This window comes from Aegilops tauschii, chromosome 5 (genome assembly GCF_002575655.3).
Source record: "Aegilops tauschii subsp. strangulata cultivar AL8/78 chromosome 5, Aet v6.0, whole genome shotgun sequence".
Taxonomy (NCBI): Eukaryota; Viridiplantae; Streptophyta; class Magnoliopsida; order Poales; family Poaceae; genus Aegilops; species Aegilops tauschii.
Window position 1 is genome coordinate 539,722,237 of NC_053039.3, and position 20,122 is coordinate 539,742,358.

The 20,122-nt window shown below is 44.5% G+C and overlaps 1 protein-coding gene and 2 non-coding genes across 4 annotated transcripts; 1 reads left to right on the forward strand and 2 right to left on the reverse strand.

Moving 5' to 3' along the window:
* The first annotated feature begins 899 nt into the window (after nt 1–899).
* LOC109776602 (aspartokinase 1, chloroplastic) lies at nt 900–6,356 on the forward strand. 2 transcript variants are annotated; one of them, XM_073498367.1, is made up of 13 exons: nt 900–1,663; nt 1,745–1,827; nt 1,923–1,963; nt 2,814–2,968; nt 3,727–3,876; nt 3,955–4,050; nt 4,302–4,418; nt 4,689–4,808; nt 4,891–4,983; nt 5,159–5,275; nt 5,405–5,521; nt 5,674–5,736; nt 5,827–6,356. In XM_073498367.1, exons 1-13 carry the CDS (start codon nt 1,298–1,300, stop codon nt 5,992–5,994), a joined length of 1,686 nt encoding a protein of 561 aa, XP_073354468.1. In that variant the 5' UTR covers nt 900–1,297; the 3' UTR covers nt 5,995–6,356. The 2 variants fall into 2 exon arrangements, with proteins under 2 accessions (XP_073354468.1, XP_073354467.1); XM_073498366.1 differs by having other exon boundaries at nt 5,159–5,521.
* Nucleotides 6,357–7,084: 728 nt separating this feature from the next.
* Nucleotides 7,085–7,158, reverse strand: TRNAV-CAC (transfer RNA valine (anticodon CAC)). Its single transcript has one exon. It is a non-coding gene; the product is annotated as a tRNA-Val (tRNA).
* A 12,485-nt stretch (nt 7,159–19,643) lies between these two features.
* On the reverse strand, nt 19,644–19,717 carry TRNAV-CAC (transfer RNA valine (anticodon CAC)). The gene has a single exon. It is a non-coding gene; the product is annotated as a tRNA-Val (tRNA).
* Between the last annotated feature and the right edge of the window lie 405 nt (nt 19,718–20,122).

Consider the following 20,122-nt stretch of genomic DNA (forward strand, 5'->3'; position numbering starts at 1 on the left):
AAAACCTGGTTCGTGTGTCTAAGAAAGGGTGACCAATTGAAAGAGAGAAGAGAAAGAAGATGCTATGTAAAATGAGTTTCACCCCAACATATTAGATTTTCTATTTATATCAAACCATTTTACCAAATCATACTCAAATATATACTAATGTATGTTTTTTTTATCACCACATTATTTGATAATATTACATAGACATCATTCTTTGGTATAACCAATATCATTAAAAAAAATTAAATCCTCTTATATTAGATTACAAATTTGACCAAATAGTTCACCTACTTATCTTACAAATATATTTTAGTGCTAAATTGAATCAATATTGAGTTGTTAAAAAATAGTTTGTTACAATGAGCTTCAGTACAACTCCATTTCTTGGTGTCCTAGTAATGTGCTTTTATATGTGTAGTTTCTAGTGATGTCACTAAATATCAACGCAGGTAGAGTGCTTTTATAACACATGGATCTAGCAAAAACTATTTGACAAAGATATCTAGAATTCAACATTAAGAAGTTTATGTGCAACTAAAATAGATATTTTGTACAAGTGTATGAAATTTCAATCTATTGGCTATCCTCATCTCCCACCGTGTGAAGTGTCCATCCTAAAAGGTGAAACCCTACTTTCTCTCGCTATTGTTTGTTGATGGCGCTCGTCTCTTCAAGATTATTCGTGATAAACATGTAGACATCGTTACGTGTTTGATAAGTGCCCCCTCCGTCCCATAAATATGAGACGTTTTTGCGAGCTGACAGAGGGAGTACTTTTTTACATCATAATTATGCGATTCATTTGAATTTGAATTTGAATTATAGTCCCTCCCACAGAAAAAGCACCCAATTTCCAAAAACGCACCCCGGCTTTGCGAAGTAATTGCCTGCGGCTGCCACCCCAAACCCCCGGCCGCCCGCAGCCGCAGGGTTCTCTTCCTCTCCTCATCACTCCCCGAAGCTTTGCGCCGCGGCTAGCCTCCCCCCCCCCCCCCCCCCCCCCCCCCCCCCCCCCCCGTGCGCGACAAGCGGCTAGGGTTTCGCCCTCCCACCCCCGCCTCGCCGTCGCCTCCCACCCCCGCCGTCGCGGCCCTCGCCTCCCGCCTCCCGCCTCCCATCCCCGCCGCCGTCCCCGACCGCGTCCTCCGCCGCCGGCCACTTCCACGGAGCTCACGCGCCAGCAGATCGACGCCGCCGGGCCCGTCCACCCCGTCTCGCCGCCGCGCAGCAGCTCGTCCCCGGACCGCCCGAACCGCGGCGTCCACGAGTTTCTGCGTCCGGCCCCGAGCCAAGAGATCCGGACATCTCCATGGCGACCGCGCTGCGTCTCGCGGCGGTCGCGCGGGACTCTCCGGCGGCCGTCTCCAAGCTCGGGAGGGAGAGGGCCTCGCTGTGCGCCATCGCTAGGCCGGGTGGGCAATGCTTTGCGCGGAGGGGGCTGGTGCTCCGCTGCCAGAGCGGGGCAGCCGCAGCGGCGGCCACTATCAGTAAGGGCGGGGCGGCGGATGGAGCCGGGGCAGCGGCGGGGTTCACCGTCGTGATGAAGTTCGGCGGCTCGTCGCTGGCGTCGGCCGCGCGGATGCGGGAGGTGGCCGACCTCATCCTGAGCTTCCCCGAGGAGACGCCCGTCGTCGTCCTCTCCGCCATGGGGAAGACCACCAACAACCTCCTCCTGGTACTGCCCGCTCCGTGAAAATTCTGGTCTTTCGGTAGCTCCGTTCCGTGCTGAATTTGCTTGGGTGTTGGACCTGTGTAGGCCGGAGAGAAGGCGGTGAGCTGCGGCGCTCCCAAGGCGTCAGAAATCAACGAGCTCGCCGTCATCAAAAAGCTCCATCTTAGGTGCGTTTTAATTTTGTAATCTTGTGACCCCCTGTTGCTTCAATTCTGGTTTGGAGTGTGCATATCCTGAGTGTTCGTTGATTTTCTCTTCTCAGGACCATTGATGAGCTTGGACTAGATAGCTCGATTGTTTCAGGTATGTCACTGTTGCTTTCCCCTTTCCAGTTATTGGTTCAAAGTCAATACTTGTTCTGCAAAACTAATATGGAATTCTCCGAGTCATGCCTTTTGCTTTCGTAGTTAAAGATCCACCCACCAAATGATAAGCAAGTAAACTCGCCTTTCGCCACCTGCGGTTCATAGATACACCCATTTGCCCTTTAAATTATGTACAATGGTGAGAAGCCTGGAGGTCATTGTCATCCACTCACATCCTTTTCAGCCTTTTTGTTCTATATTTAATAGGGACAGTTTTTGTATTCTATAGATTAGTGCTTAGACCATAGGTTGGCTTGACCCCCCCTCCCTCTCAATGGAATGACATTATTTAACACATTGACCTCAACGTACAGCTGAACAAATTAGTGCTCTACTAATGATGTTCAATCAGTCTCAGAATACATTACATATTTCCCTGTAGAACAAGCTCTTGTTAATATAGATTTTTTATCTTCTACAATCTACATAAAACATTAAACTAATGTAAACACAGCAAGCGTGGTATGAAAATTTCAATTCACGCACATACCCCTTGACTAATGTGGAAGATATAGAGCAAGTGAAATGGTCAGTAATTCAAACCTGAAAGTCCCATAGTTGATGTGTTCCCCAACACATAAAAATTCAGACAATCTGAAGAGTTGTATGCTGGATCCTTATTTATAACACCAGCACAAGCTGTGGTCATTGATTCTTTAGCGTTTAGCCATTGTTTGTTGCCTTGCACCTTTTGGGCTAATTCAGCACTTAGCATTCATTTTGTCTTTCATGAAAGTGTCTTCTGTACTACTATACAAACAACACATTTTCACTCTTCAAACAAACAGGTTTCTTGGACGAATTGGAGCAACTACTTAAGGGTGTTGCTATGATGAAAGAGCTGACCCTTAGGACACGAGATTACCTTGTTTCCTTTGGTGAATGCATGTCTACAAGAATATTTTCTGCATATTTGAATAAACTTGGGAAGAAGGCACGACAGGTACATACTTCTATTCTAGCAAGCAACAATTTAGTAGTTTGGTTACAACTTTGTTTTGCAGCATACATGTTTGGACCAGTTGGTGCAATTAGACAGAATATTTCCAGAAGGGGTTATTAGTATCTCGCTAACATGGAAAAATGAATAGGTTATAGGAATATCGTTGACAGTCTCATGAGTCTTTCCTTGTATATATTCTTTTGCTTCTGCTTCTAGTTGACTGATGAAACTAATTGTGTCAAGTTGATTAATTGTACTGCGATACGGCAATATTGGTTCCATGAACGACCAAAAGGTCCCAGCCATGCAACGAGTGAGGTGAACTTGCTGTGCTGTGTCAAGCACATGCAGTATGCTGTTTGTAGATATGATGATAGCTCACAGCTTGGTTGTGAAAAAACCTGTAGTATGCCTATCCGCCACTTGGCTATCCAAACTATGGAAAGTAGTCAGCCCCCTGGGGGTATATCCAAGTGCGAGGGAGTTGAGAAAAGTGGGAAGTTTGCATCTCATATTAGCAGGGTATGACTTGAGTTAAATCTGTTCTTCTATAAACTACTGCAGTTAAACCTCCTGGCTATTCCCTAGTGCATGTGGATGGCTATATTGTTGTCGAAAGTTGCTTTAGCCCACAACTATGTGACATTGGGTTGGAATATGTAATGAATTTCACAACTACCTGTAATTAGACATGTTCCACAAATAACAATGATATTTCATTCCAACAATGTCTTGACTATTATTTTTCTTTGTTGCAGTATGATGCTTTTGATCTTGGCTTTATAACCACTGACGATTTCACAAATGCCGATATTCTCGAAGCAACTTATCCTGCTGTTGCAAAGAGGCTACATGGAGATTGGATTGATGACCCTGCTATTCCTATAGTGACTGGTTTCCTTGGGAAGGTCTGTAATGTTATGTTATTCATGCGCAAGAGTATTTAGCTTTGTTTGTGCTTATAATGATGCGCATACAAATAACAGGGGTGGAAATCATGCGCGGTCACAACGTTAGGAAGGGGCGGCAGTGACTTGACCGCTACAACCATTGGCAAAGCCTTGGGGTTAAGAGAAATCCAGGTTTGTTTTCTATTTTAGTGATATATTTGAATTACCGGGTGAAAGGCTGGGTGGTACTGAAACTCCACATTCTAAGCTGCATCCAAAAGCTGTGTATTTAGATTTGGTTAATTATGCTTCCCCTGCTAAGTTGTCCAGATGTTTAACCAAATAAACTTGAAAGCGACGGATAATGGGTGGTGGAGTTGTAGTGCATATGCTATATTTTGCTGTGCTGTGGGCTATAACTCAATTTTTTAAACCTGTAACAGGTTTGGAAGGATGTAGATGGTGTGTTGACGTGTGATCCAAATATTTATGCAAATGCGGTACCAGTACCCTACTTGACTTTTGATGAGGCAGCTGAACTTGCTTATTTTGGTGCACAGGTATTCCTTGTTTATTTACTTATTGACTGAATAATGGAAGTTTGCCTGTTGCACCTTATTAACTTAGTAAATGCTACTATATGGTTATTCTCAGTTCCTGGCATTTCAAAATTAGTTAGTTTTGTGGTTCAGGGGGTTGGCTGTGTAAGCAGGGACCTTTACAGCATTGATACTCTTTGTTATATGTGTTTCTTGTGTTACTAGGTGATTTAGCAAGTATTGTTCTACCATTTATATAGCACTTACACAAATACTTCCACCAACTATTAGGTTTTGCATCCCCAATCCATGCGACCAGCCAGGGAAGGTGGTATCCCAGTTCGAGTGAAGAACTCATATAACCGTCATGCACCTGGCACTGTGATCACTAAAACAAGAGACATGCGCAAGGTTTGTTACATGACTGTGTCAGTATATTTTGATCCTTCCATGTGCAATTGCTACCGATCCCTGATTGGACATTATTTTGCAGAGCATATTAACCAGCATTGTCCTGAAATCAAATATTACCATGCTGGATATAGTGAGCACAAGGATGCTCGGACAGTATGGCTTTCTAGCAAAGGTAAACAACAATAGTCTTGTGGCTCTCTTTCCCTATAGCTATACGCTTTCTTTTATTGTACGCCGTTTTTGACTTTCTATGCAGGTCTTCTCTGCAAAGGTAAATATAGCAACAGGCTTGTGGCTCCTTTTTCCTACAGGTACATGTGTTTTCTTACTATATCATTTTTGTGCAGGTCTTCTCTATATTTGAAGATTTGGGTATCTCTGTTGATTCTGTGGCTACTAGTGAAGTCAGCATATCATTGACACTGGATCCATCAAAACTTTGGAGTCGTGAATTGATCCAGCAGGTAAAAACCTGGGACCTTATTCCACTTTTATGTTCAGTTCTCAGCCAACGATACTGCTTGGCACTGCCCCACTGCTGCGTCTTTTTATCAATGCTCCTGTTTCATTGTTTTGTTGTGATGATGTGGCAGGAGCTTGATCATGTAGTTGAAGAACTTGAAAAGATTGCAGTTGTTCATCTCCTACAGCACAGATCAATCATTTCCCTGATAGGGAACGTGCAGAGATCGTCTCTGATTCTTGAGAAGGTATGACTATACATGGTACTCTCAGCAGCTGATGAAACTTTATCCTAACATACTGCATGATGTGGTAATGCATTAGAATGCTCATGAGAAGTTTGAAGTGCTTCAGCTGATCATTTTGCATCATATGATTTACATTCACCGCTACATGCCAGGCGTTCAACGTTCTACGCAGAAATGGTGTTAATGTTCAGATGATTTCGCAAGGGGCGTCCAAGGTAATAATACCCCCTTTGCCAAAATGGAACGAACTTTGTTTTCTACACATGGCAAAGGGAACAGCGGTTTCTAACTATGCATATAAGCAGGTGAACATCTCCTTGGTGGTGAATGACAGCGAGGCGAAGCAGTGCGTGCAAGCCCTCCACTCGGCATTCTTTGAGAACGGTTTCTTGTCAGAAGTAGAGGAAGCGGACCTTGCACAGAACATGGCTCCAGTCCTAGTAAGCTCGAATGGTGCCATCAATGGAAACTAATCGACGTCGCTTTTTTCTATTTCCAGCAATGGATGCGCCGTTCTTAGGTTAAGAGGGTGATTCGACCTTGGATTATTTAGGCCACCTGAGCTGATTCATTGGTGTTGCACGAGCGGTATTAGAGCTATCATTTTTTATAGCTATCATTGGTGTTGTAAGAGTGAGCGGTGTTATAGTTGGCATGATTCTTGGAGTGCTAGCATATGGTAGCCCAATCACTGTATGTGATTGTGTGAGGCGTGCTACTTGCTGAACTTAACCATTGGAGGTCTGTAGTGCACTCCTTGGGTGTCTTCTACCATATAGTATGTGTATTGTACCCTTTTATTTATATTAGCGAATAATTCTTGTTGCGTTTTTGATATCTACGGCATTGTGAGCGTGGGCAGATTACTTGCCACTGAATCTGCATCATAATGCATTTATGTGATTCTACCCAGGGAGTATATGTCTGGACTATAGAAGGTACTACATTCGTTGAGGTATTACCTGTAAATAAAGATGTAAAGCTTGCAGGACTGCAAGCTCACCGATTCTTAGATGTACAGAAAGGAAAGAAAAAGGAATTTTGGGACTTTCTGCACTTTTGTTCCAGATAGCAGATTATAAGTTGAAAATGTGAAGCAAAATCTGATGGATGTTAAAAACATACAACATATGACTACTGGAGACCTTTTTTTTTGCGGGTAAACTACTGGAGACTATACATACACGTACAAAACAAAGCGATACGAACTTTACTGAAAATAATGAAAAGGAAATAAATTACAAAACGAAACGATACAAACTTTCACTGAAAATAATGAGAAGGAAATAAATGCCTGAGCCTAGGTTTGAATGTTAGAAATGTGAAGCAAATATGGTGGAAGTTATTTTAGCATGAGTTGTGGTATTTTACAACTTTTTTTGTCCAATTCTCGATCACTAGCTTTATGAAATGTTCCAGAACGAACGCGTGTTCCAAATGTCAAGCAAACAATGGTAGAAGGTAAAATAGATAGTTCTACCGTAAGAATGTATTTCTAAGTACCCCGCAAAAAAAAAGAATGTATTTCTAAGTGCAACAGCAAATCGGGAGAAAAAAAAAAGTTGTCTGAGCCCAGGTTCGAACTGGGGACCTTTAGTGTGTGAGACTAACGTGATAACCGACTACACCACCCAGACAGTTGTGTTTGTAGACTCGAAATAATCTATATAAATAGAATCATAGTTGGACAAGCCGCCCCAAGTATCACTGTCAGGAGACACTGAAGATTCTCCGCCTTGTCGTCCTTACCAGGTTCTTGGCTGCCTGATGCTGATAGGCCCGTATGCCGAGGTCGCCAATGATGGACCTGTTATCACGGTGTTTCCCTGTTTCAGTTGACAGAATCAACTCAACCGCATTCACTGAACGGCCCTTGCTCTCTGTTCATCACAAGTAAATGCATAGCTGCAAGCCAAGGTTTGGAGAATTTTGCTTTGTTTACATGCAGGAGCCCCGCCTTGCTCCGAATTATCAACATGAACACGCTGTGCTTACTGCTAGGGTGAATAACTCTGCCATACTCATCTCATACTTTGTGCTGCTCTAACAAAGCAACAAGCTTAAATGCAGAATATAATTAGTTTATATGAAGATGACACAACCCACATGTGACACAAGTTTAATATACTCATCTCATACTCTGCTAACAGAAGTTTGACAAACAACGTTTGGTGATGATGAAAATGACACAACCCACATGTGAATTTCCTTGCCTCTTCTAGTCCTATGCTCTCCCTTTGTGTATCGGAGCAATGTCGGAAAGAGCTACAGACTACAGTGCTCGACGGCTTATATTTTGTTGTACTTACCATATTTGTATGATCAAAATTGCCCCGACCAATCTACAGCTAGGATTGAATTATGCTCTTACCTCCTCTTATCTCTTAGATGATGCTCAATAGGTTCAACCGAGAGCTATTCTAAAACTCCTGCTAATGTCGAATTTAGATGTGCAATACTTGGAGCACATCTAGATGTGCTTTAGCACATTTTGCATTTTCTACTGAAGTTCGTGGTCCTCCTTCCTTTCTCCGATAGGACATCTTACCATTTTCTACCCGATCACATTCTTTTGTTAGTATCGCTTTAATATTATAATTATATAACTCGCTTTTATTTATTTTTCTTTTGATTGTAGCCCTTAAGAAGTGGTGAAGTTCAATGTTCTGTCCGACTCATACACGACGTTCATGTCGACTATGCATGCCAAGCTATTGGGCCCATATCCGGAGAAGGTCAAACAACGCCCGTGCTACTAGTCAAGCTGACCAAGGACAACCAGCCTCCACCATGGTGGGCTGAAGAGGAGTTGGCAGGCAAAGGCGGGGCTGTCCCCAAGATTTCCGTCTGCAACGACACCGTATGTCTTCGCCTTCACCAACTTCGAAGGGAAGTTGTTCAAGCTGACAGATGGAAGAGCCGAAGTCCTCTCAGACACCACACAACTAGGATTCAACAACAATTACAATACCTTGGTTGGCGGCGCTACAAACCTACCACAACTGAAGCTCGGTAAGTTTGGTGTGGTCGAGGCGGCGGCGACACCGTGGAACCACAACAGGAAGAAACCCCCGCCTCCCGCTCCGCCCCAACCCGGTGACCGGCTAGCAGCGTGGACATGTCCAATGAGACACAGTGCACGTAGCAGGGAATGGTGGAAGAAGTAGATCTGCACCGTTGGCTGCTGGGGCAGCAAGCCGCGGCACCAACCCGCCGGTGGATCGCCGGCCAATGGATCCGACCCCCGGCCACCCGCCCGCCCCATCGCACCACCGGACAGGGAGGCCATACCATGGGGGCCGCCACCCCCGGATCCAGGGCCTTCCGCCCCAGATCGGGAGTTGCAGCACCAGCCCCGCTGGGACGCCGGCTGGCCGCCACGCCGCCGTGGTCCAGATCGGGGTCGTACCCTCACGAGTCTGGGCGCCCCGCGCCACCCAATGACCTGCGAGAGGGAGGATTATCACCGCCGCCACCGGGGCTTGCTGTGGTGACGGAGGAGAAGGAGGAGGGACCGGAGGGTAGAGTTGGGGCCCCTCGGTCGCCTACGTGGGGGAGGGGGGTGGCGACAACATGAGAGGGGTGAGAGGGAGTGAATCTTGTTGATTTAGCAAGTATTGTTCAAGTATTATATCACGCTCACACAAATACTTCCAACTACTATTAGGTATTGCATCCCCAATCTATGCGACCAGTTAGGGAAGGTGGTATGCCAGTTCGAGTGAAGAACTCGTACAACCGTCATGCACCTCGTACTAGGATCACTAAAAAGCGCAAGGTTTATTGTATGACTCTATCAGTATATTTTAGTTCTTCCATGTACAATTGTTACTGGTCCTTGATTGCGCATTATTTTGTAGAGCATATTAACCAACATTGTGCTGAAATCAAACATTACCATGATGGATATAGTGAGCCCAAGGTTTTATGGCTTTCTAGCAAAGGTACATAGCAACAGTATGTGGTTGGATGGTTAGAGGGACCGTGGTATCCCCAGCCCACCAGGGTTCAAGTCCTGGTGCTCGCATTTATTTCAGAATTTCCGACGATGCGCATTCAGTGGGAGGAGACGTTCCCGTCGATGACGGGGTGTCTACGGTGACTTCGTAAATTTCAAATGATATGCCGGCTCAGTCTTTTGGAGGTGCTCAAATGGGTAGGATGTGCGTGTGTGCGTTTATAGAGATGAGTGTATGCGCGTGTATATGAGCGCTTGCGTCTGTACTATGTTAAAAAAAACAGTCACGTGGCTCTTTTCCCTACAGCTATACGTGTTGTTTTATTGTATGCATTTTTTTTCTTTTGTGGAGGTTTTGTCTGCGAAGGTAAACATAGGAACGGTCTTGTCTACAAGGCAACTTTTTTCTTGAACATCAGGAATTTTATCTACTTAGAAGCAAATTTTGACTAACGTCCTGGATCTGTTTTTTTTTTCTTTTTTTGCGCATCACTAACGTCCTGGATCAGAGACATATAGCAGACTATATATTCGTTGAAAATGTGAAGCAAAATCTGATGGAAGTTAAAACAGATATGACTAGTGGAGACTGCACATACACGTACAAAACGAAATGATACAAACTTCACAGAAAATAGTGAAAAGCAAATAAATGCCCGAGCCTAGGTTTGAATGTTAGAAACGCGAAGCAAATATATGGTGGAAGTTATTTAGCATGAGTTGTGCTATTTTTCAACTTTTTTTTGTCCAATGCGAACTCCGCCTATGCTGTCTCAGCATAGCCGGTCCCAAGCCGGGGTAAAGGAGGAGGGTTGTGATAGGCTTGGCGAGCCAACGTAAAAACTCAGCCACTCTTATGAAGATGAAACCCAAAAGATTTTCGTTGGGGCGTAACCCTCTCAGCGACGCGCCACATCGGAACCCAAGTGTGGTGGAAAATGGGCAAGGGCCGGGCCGTCACCCCCCAGGTGGCGCGCCGTATCTTGATCCGGATACGGTGGCAAGTGAGCGAGGATCGGGTCGTCGCAACCTTAGTGGCGCGCGTGGAAAATGAGCAAGGGTCTTCGCATTTGACTCAACGAGTGCGAAGGGTAAGGAAGCTAGCCGAGCCTAGGAGGATTCGCTTAGGTAGCTGGAACGTAGGGTCTCTGACAGGGAAGCTTCGGGAGCTAGTTGATGCAGCGGTGAGGAGAGGTGTTGATATCCTTTGCGTCTAAGAAACCAAATGGAGAGGACAGAAGGCGAAGGAGGTGGAAGATACCGGCTTCAAGCTATGGTACACGGGGACGGTTGCCACTACAACAGGAACCCCCCTTTAGCAACGCATCGATGCGTTGTTGTATGTCTGTATAACCGTTGCTAAGGTCTACACCAACGGATTAGTATGCGTTGTCGTTGGTGGCGTTGCAAAGGTCTACAACAACATATACACATCCGTTGGTAAACCATGTGAAGAAGCGTTGCAAGAGAGCAACATATAGAGTTAGAGATTAACAACACTTCATATGCGTTGCCACCCCCTGCACAAAAGGATATTCACATGGACATAACATATAATTTATATATTGCCTTCCAGAATGATAAGATCAATAATGATAGTGCACAGTAGGAACATATAATAAAGAGGAAGATGTAATATATTAAATTTACTCTGTTGCATTACAGAGAACATGACTCCAAGGATTACATTTTTTGATACTAACTAGTACTAGCCCAATACTGGACGTTTCAATCAACGTCTCAATTATTCTAAAACATAATATTTGAAACATTGAAACTGCAAATGATGTCCTAAAATATAACATAAGATCCGGCAGCAATTCCATTCTCGACCTTGCAATCAACATCTGAGCCATGCATCATCAAAATATCTTAGGAACCTATACAAAAATAAAGGAATGAGATCAGTAACTTATGGTAGAAACAAAGTATAATAGGGCAGAAAAATTTAGAAGAGCAACAAACAGAAGTTGAAGGCTATGCAATAATTAATCCGGCTGCATGACCAATAATTTTGAAGTTTTTTAGTGGTCCTATCAATTGGTCAGATTTTGCACTGGTCATAGAACTACAATTACAAATACCTCGCAGAAATTCATACTTGGCACTAATTGTGTTCTAGGTTTTCGTGCCAAGAATATTGCATGGAACCAGTGCTAGTGCTAGGATTCACAAGGTGTGATTTGAAAACTATAAATTTAAATTGCACATACACAAACTACACTTAAATGTTGTAAAACACAAGCCGCGTAGTCACTGCCTGGAACAATCCAGTTTCTGCAACCTGAAGATACAACATATGATTGGTAATTTCGAAGACCACAAACCAATATTTCAAATGTAAGTATACTGACATTAAAGTTGCTCCACAGACAAAGTGTGATCTCCATAAGCCAATACCATGGTTAGAATGGAGAAGTCATCAAAACATCATTACTCACACAAAGGTCTCTAGACCTAAACACAAACCCTCTTTAGATAATCTAAAATACTGAGAAATTGATGCACTTTGCATTGCCAATAAATTTAATTAATAGATAAACTTTGTCAGGCGAGATGGTTCAGTATGTCAACTAAAAGATAACCGTCAAAATTGGAAACTACTTTTTCAACAGATAAGTATTCTTCAACGAAAATTTTGCTGCAAACTTGCATACTGTGTAGTCAGTTTCGTACATGTACATGCATCTAACTTTTTCTACTTGGCTGAACAACTATACTGGTACAAAATGAATAGCTGCAATTACTCCTAGTAATATCGGTATAGCTTCTAGCTGCTGCCTCTTGCATTTTACTGTAGGAATGTGGCTAAGTTCCTATCAAGAAGTATAAACTAATAGACATATGAGACACACAAACCCATAGAGCACCACAAAAAAAAACAATAAATGCCAACCACTGATCATAGATGCATCAACGTGGCATTAGAAATATGAACGGACAAATATCCGCCTAGGTGACAGAGCTCTGGTACTGGATTGTACGGGATGAGGCAGATGACTAACTGACGGTGCTGCACTACGAACCATCACTGTAGAGCGACTGTGCCACATCTGTACATCTCACAGTCGTCATGTCACCCTTGTGCACATGGGAGTCGCCGCAGCGCTGCTGTGCATCTGGGACCGCAACCGAACCTCCGCTTTTTTGGCCCATCGAATAGGCCCCTACCCCTGCACTATTTAGACATAAATTTGAACTCGAAAGTTTAAAAATATAGATGTTATGCATTGTACCTAAAAAGACCCACATAAAAATTACCAAGTGTGCTAGAAAAGATCGTTAGAGAAAAGACATAAACTTATGTATCTCTGACAAATAACTTAGTAGGAGCACATGTTAAAACACCGAGCATCTTTGACCAGTGAGATGTTGTTGACTGTGAACAACCATCAGCGTGTATTTACTGGGAACAATTATCCAAAGATTATATTATATTAACAATGAGATGAGTTCAGCAACCAACTGAATGATAATTACGTAACGAATAATATTGACTATACAGAATTGGTTCCATTTTCCAACAATCTATGCATTAATTAGTTCCATGTCAACATTACTCATGTACTACTCATGGTTGGTATGGTGTTTTAGGATTTAGGAGAAAAAAACTCAATGCCAACAGCTCAAAATCATTTAATAATCTAAATTAGAAAAACTTTCCAGTTACCTAGGAATTACAATGTCACACATTAGAATTTTCGAATCCACGGATAATTAAGGAAGCAGTAGAAGAAACATGTAAAAGAAACACATTGATTATATGGGCTTCTCTAGGAATAGAAGGGGAATTTTGTTTCTAGAGAAGGTGGGATCCAAGATGTTAACAGAGAAATAAAACGAAATTAATGTGGGAATATTTAATATTTCAAGACCAACCTAGTACAAAATCTGAATAAATATTTAAGAAAATGCATCAGAGGTGACTTATGTAATGACTGAACAGTCTGAACAAAAGCATACCTAAGTAATGGTTGAACAATTTTTGTCAGTACTTGCCAAGTTTAAAGAAACAGTACCCATGTGCCTTCGCTGCCAATGTGGCATATCATATAATCAAGAGAATTTGATCCTTGTCACCACTCAGCTCCCTAATCATGTACCATTGGTCCTGTCATTGGATAACGGATCATCAATTCCTATATGAATGTACAAAATAGGATGGCACACTTAACTAAAATGGACTCGCTAGACCAGTTAGTGTAAAAATTACGGATGTCTACTAAATAAGAATTCTACGATAAGGAAACTGACATGAAGCTGTATGCAATTAAAGCAAGTGAATCCTCACACAATCAGCCAAGGCAAAGCTTATCTATCTGTGCATCTATTGTCAACAGTTTGAAACCTCACGTGTAGGATAGTTTCATACCAAACCAAAATCATGGTTACTGCAAATATTCAGACACTAAACAAATGTTAGCTGACATCTCACGGGCACAAAAGCTGCATGGGAAAAATCACATGATGAGATACAAGTGAACATATAATTAGATACAGCCGACACAAATCTCCCCGTCATGGAGTAGTACAACTTCATTGTGGAAGTGTTTGCAGATCTCGGAAATTTCATTTCAAAGCCAATGTCGATGCAGCCTGGAGCTCCTCTAGATCCTCTAGAACAGAGATGTTTTAGCTTTGAAAACAAAAGGGGAAAAGCATCAGCAGTTAAAATCGTACCTTTGGATTGCATTATGCATTATGGGCCTATAAGGCATTGTCTTTCTGATCCAAAATGTAGTACAGAACTACAGATTAACCGTTACAGCCAAGGCGGAGCAGCACCGTCATCCCCGAGCCGGCAGCAGCGCGAGGTAGTGGGAATACAAACCAGAGACGAGGCAGCCGCGCCGGCGACCTTTGGTGACTAGGGTTGCTGCAGGGCGCAGGAAGAGACGCGGAGAATGTCCCCGCGGAAATCAGAGGAGAGGACCGAGGGGATCAGGGGAATCCGAGCCTATGAGCGATGGGCGTCGGAGAGCGACGGATCTAGCCGGTGAGGTGGCGGCGGCGATCGGAGCAGACGAGCGAGGGGAATCCGGGCCTATAAGCGATGAGTGTGGGAGAGCGCCGGATCTAGCCGGTGCGGTGGTGGCGGCCGCATCGTGGTTGAGAGAGAAATCAGGGGAGAGGGAGATGGCGCATAGAAATTTTGGCTGCGTGATTTGTTTCTTTTTTTGGCATGCACTACGTAATAGGAGTATTTGGACCGGGACGAGGGTGGGAGGTGGGCGCGAGGAGGCTATTTCTTAGGGAAGGTTAGCTATAAGCGTGGTGCGTGGGAGGTGGGATGTTGAAAAACAACACTTGTTATCATATCGTTGCTGGACATGTGTTGGTATATGAGGGTTCTTGTTGTAGTGTGCAAACAGAAATGGTGTAGGCATCTTAATCAACAAGAGCCTCAAGTATGGAGTGGTAGACGTCAAGAGACGTGGGGACCGGATTATCCTGGTCAATCTGGTAGTTGAGGACTTGGTTCTCAATGTTATCAGCGCGTATGCCCCGCAAGTAGGCCACAGTGAGAACACCAAGAGGGAGTTCTGGGAAGGCCTGGAAGACATGGTTAGGAGTGTACCGATTGGTGAGAAGCTCTTCATAGGAGGAGACCTCAATGGCCATGTGGGTACATCTAACATAGGTTTTGAAGGGGCGCATGGGGGCTTTGGCTATGGCATCAGGAATCAAGAAGTAGAAGATGTCTTAAGCTTTGCTCTAGCCTACAACATGATTGTAGCTAACACCCTCTTTAGAAAGAGAGAATCACATCTGGTGACTTTTAGTAGTGGCCAACACTCTAGCCAGATTGATTTCATCCTCTCGCGAAGAGAAGATAGGCGTGCGTGCCTAGACTGTAAGGTGATACTTGGAGAGAGTGTTGTACCCCAGCATAAGCTGGTGGTTGCTGACTTCCGCTTTCGGATTCATGTCCAGCGGGATAAGCGTGCCAAAGTCGCTAGAACGAAGTGGTGGAAGCTCAAGGGGGAGGTAGCTCAGGCGTTCAAGGAGAGGGTCATTAAGGAGGGCCCTTGGGAGGAAGGAGGGGATGCGGACAATGTGTGGATGAAGATGGCGACTTGCATTCGTAAGGTGGCCTCGGAGGAGTTTGGAGTGTCCAGGGGAAGGAGAAGCGAAGATAAGGATACCTGGTGGTGGAATGATGATGTCCAGAAGGCGATTAAAGAGAAGAAAGATTGCTTCAGACGCCTATACCTGGATAGGAGTGCAGACAACATAGAGAAGTACAAGATGGCGAAGAAGGCTGCAAAGCGAGCTGTTGGTGAAGCAAGGGGTCGGGCATATGAGGACCTCTACCAACGGTTAGGCACGAAGGAAGGCGAAAGGGACATCTATAAGATGGCCAAGATCCGAGAGAGGAAGACGAGGGATATTGGCCAAGTCAAATGCATCAAGGACGGAGCAGGCCAACTCTTGGTGAAGGACGAGGAGATTAAGCATAGATGGCGGGAGTACTTCGACAAGCTGTTCAATGGGGAGAATGAGAGTTCTACCATTGAACTGGACGACTCCTTTGATGAGACCAACATGCGTTTTGTGCGGCGAATCCAGGAGTCTGAGGTCAACGAGGCTTTAAAAAGGATGAAAGGAGGCAAGGCGATGGGCCCTGATTGTATCCCCATTGAGGTGTGGAAAGGTCTCGGGGACATAGCGATAGGATGGCTAACCAAGCTTTTCAACCTCATTTTTCGGGCAAACAAGATGCCAGAAGAATGGAGACAGAGTATATTAGTACCAATCTTCAAGAACAAGGGGGATGTTCAGAGTTGTACTAATTACCGTGGGATTAAGCTGACGAGCCATACAATGAAGCTATGGGAGAGAGTCATTGAGCACCGCTTAAGAAGAATGACAAGCGTGACCAAAAATCAGTTTGGTTTCATGCCTGGGAGGTCGACCATGGAAGCCATTTTCTTGGTATGACAACTTATGGAGAGATATAGGGAGCAAAAGAAGGACTTGCATATGGTGTTCATTGACTTGGAGAAGGCCTATGATAAGATACCGCGGAATGTCATGTGGTGGGCCTTGGAGAAACACAAAGTCCCAGCAAAGTACATTACCCTCATCAAGGACATGTACGATAATGTTGTGACAAGTGTTCGAACAAATGATGTCGACACTGATGACTTCCCGATTAAGATAGGACTGCATCAGGGGTCAGCTTTGAGCCCTTATCTTTTTGCATTGGTGATGGATGAGGTCATACAAGGAGATATCCCATGGTGTATGCTCTTTGCGGATGATGTGGTGCTAGTTGACGATAGTCAGACGGGGGTAAATAGGAAGTTAGAGTTATGGAGACAAACCTTGGAATCGAAAGGGTTTAGGCTTAGTAGAACTAAAACCGAGTACATGATGTGCGGTTTCAGTACTACTAGGTGTGAGGAGGAGGAGGTTAGCCTTGATGGGTACCCCAGAAGGACACCTTTCGGTATTTGGGGTCAATGCTGCAGGAGGATGGGGGTATTGATGAAGATGTGAACCATCAAATAAAGCCGGATGGATGAAGTGGCGCCAAGCTTCTGGCATTCTCTGTGACAAGAGAGTGCCACAAAAACTAAAAGGCAAGTTCTACAGGACGGCGGTTCGACCCGCGATGTTGTATGGTGCTGAGTGTTGGCCGACTAAAAGGCGACATGTGTTAACAGTTAGGTGTGGCGGAGATGCGTATGTTGAGATGGATGTGTGGCCACACGAGGAAGGATCGAGTCCGGAATGATGATATACGAGATAGAGTTGGGGTAGCACCAATTGAAGAGAAGCTTGTCCAACATCGTCTGAGATGGTTTGGGTATATTCAGCGCAGGCCTCCAGAAGCTCCAGTGCATAGTGGACGGCTAAAGCGTGCGGAGAATGTCAAAAGAGGGCGGGGTAGACCGAATTTGACACGGGAGGAGTCCGTTAAGAGAGACATGAAGGATTGGAGTATCACCAAAGAGCTAGCTATGGACAGGGGTGCGTGGAAGCTTGCTATCCATGTGCCAGAGCCATGAGTTGGTTGCGAGATCTTATGGCTTTCACCTCTAGCCTACCCCAACTTGTTTGGGACTAAAGGCTTTGTTGTTGTTGTTGTTGTTGTTGTTGTTGTTGTTGTTGTTGTTGTTGTTGTTGTTGTTGTTGTTGTTGTTGTTGTTGTTGTTGTTGTTGTTGTCCAATGCGCGTCTCCAATGGGAAAAGCTTACCTTCACCCGACCGACCATGCGCGTCGCATCCGCCGGCTCCATGTCCGTCGGATCGTCTGTGATCGGATGGACAAGAGTGTCCCTGCTTCCGTGTCACACGCGTCCGTTTTCTGAAACAGAGCCCTTGTTTCAGAACCATCATTCTTGCAACTGGCAGCACCGTCGACTGGGAGGGCAACGCCTCTGGATTTGGGAGGGCGGCGGGGCTAGCGGCGCAGGGCGTTGGGCGTTGGGTGACGGGGCCTATCCAGCGCGGTGGCGACGGCGAGGGGTTCGTCGGTGGCCGGCATCGACTCCGATGGGTATGGATCTGAGATCCCCTCCTCCCATTTCCCCGTATTTCTGGCGATTCTGTAGGTGTTCATGGCGGTTCTTCCCGGGGCGGCTTGATCCATACCACCGAGATGACGAGGACGGCACGTCTAGGAGGGAGATGGCTGGTTTTGTTGGAGAGTGGTCGCCGGTGTAGGCAGTTCGGCGGCGTTGTAGGTCACCGGTGTAGTTAGGTTGTAGGATTTGGATCTGCTGCAAGATTTTTTTTGCATAATTTCTGCACTGGTAATGTCATGCAAAGGGACTTGAAGCGGCAGGATCTCTTGTATTATTTCTGGATTTCTGGAGCTCATAGTTTCCGTACGATTCCCTGTGATTTTCTCCGAAGCTCATAGCTTATGATAACTTAAAGTTGCAGGATCCCTCACGGCTAGTCTTTTTCTTTTTCTTGCAATAAGGGTCTTGTTTCAGTAGGTTTCTGCAACACAGGACTAGTTTCAGAAAGAAAGAAAAATTGATTCCATGGTGAAGGGTTTTTTCTACAACTGGGGTCTTGTTTCAAAAGATTTCTGCAACATGTCTTTTATTTCAGAAAGAAAAGAAATGTTTCGGTTGTGAAGGTTTTTTTTTTCTGCAACAAGGGTCTTGTTTCAGAAACATAGCCCGAATTGCAGCGCCGGAGGAGCGCCGGACGTTAGAGAGTGAGTGGTCAAACATTGCAACATGGCGCATGTTTCAGAAACATAGCTCCGGTTGCAGGAAAACGCTGAAAAAGCGCCGGGCGTGAGAGCTCGTCGTCGGCGTGTTGTATTGGAGCTAGCAGGCGGACAGGGGAATCTGTTTTCGAAACAGAGGGGTTGTTGCAGGAAGTAAAAGGTGGTCACGCGCGCACGATGGTCAGTTCCGACAGCTGTCAAGGCGCTGATCGAACAGAGCTCCATGTGGCAGATATTTCCAATACATCCACCGGCCGACGCGTAGTGGCGCCCATCTCCAATTCTCTGTCGCTACTTTTAATAAATGTTCCTGAACAAACGCACAGTATCATCTAGCATTACCACAGTTTCGTTCAAAATGTGAAGCAAAGTTTGCTAGGAGCTGTTCGGAAAAAAAACATTTTGTTAGAAGCTAAAATAGATTAAGTGCAATATGTCAAAAAAAGTTGATACTTTTAATAAATGTTCCTGAACAAACGCACAGTATCATCTAGCATTACCACAGTTTCGTTCAAAATGTGAAGCAAAGTTTGCTAGGAGCTGTTCGGAAAAAAAACATTTTGTTAGAAGCTAAAATAGATTAAGTGCAATATGTCAAAAAAAGTATCATCTAGCATTACCACAGTTTCGTTCAAAATGTGAAGCAAAGTTTGCTAGGAGCTGTTCGGAAAAAAAAACATTTTGTTAGAAGCTAAAATAGATTAAGTGCAATATGTCAAAAAAAGTATCATCTAGCATTACCACAGTTTCGTTCAAAATGTGAAGCAAAGTTTGCTAGGAGCTGTTCGGAAAAAAAACATTTTGTTAGAAGCTAAAATAGATTAAGTGCAATATGTCAAAAAAAGTATCATCTAGCATTACCACAGTTTCGTTCAAAATGTGAAGCAAAGTTTGCTAGGAGCTGTTCGGAAAAAAAACATTTTGTTAGAAGCTAAAATAGATTAAGTGCAATATGTCAAAAAAAGTTGAAGTGTCTAAGCCCAGGTTCGAACTGGGGACCTTTAGTGTGTGAGACTAACGTGATAACCAACTACACCACCCAGACGATGTTGTTCGACTTCTCGAGAAGTCGCTATATAAGCTTTGTTGCACTCTCTTGTGTAGATTACACAGCGTACGTGAATATGTCGTGCAGTCGTGCTATAACCTGAGAATATGCCGTGGCATATTGCTGGTTCTCCTTTCACCTCTTTTTTAAAGACGTTCTAGGTCACTGCACGGGAGGAGCAACACCGAGATGGAGTTTGTGGATCTGACGAGGTCATTGCGGTTTGATCTGGTCCGCAAGCCAGGTCGTCAGCTGACATGGTAGAAAATGTTTTTTCCAGACCAAATGGATGAATGGTGCAACGGTTGAGGATGTGGCTCTCGACGTATTCCTCTCGATCTCTATTCTCTACTATTGTTAGAGCCACGAGAACTGTGGCAGACGCTATGCATAAAAGAAGAT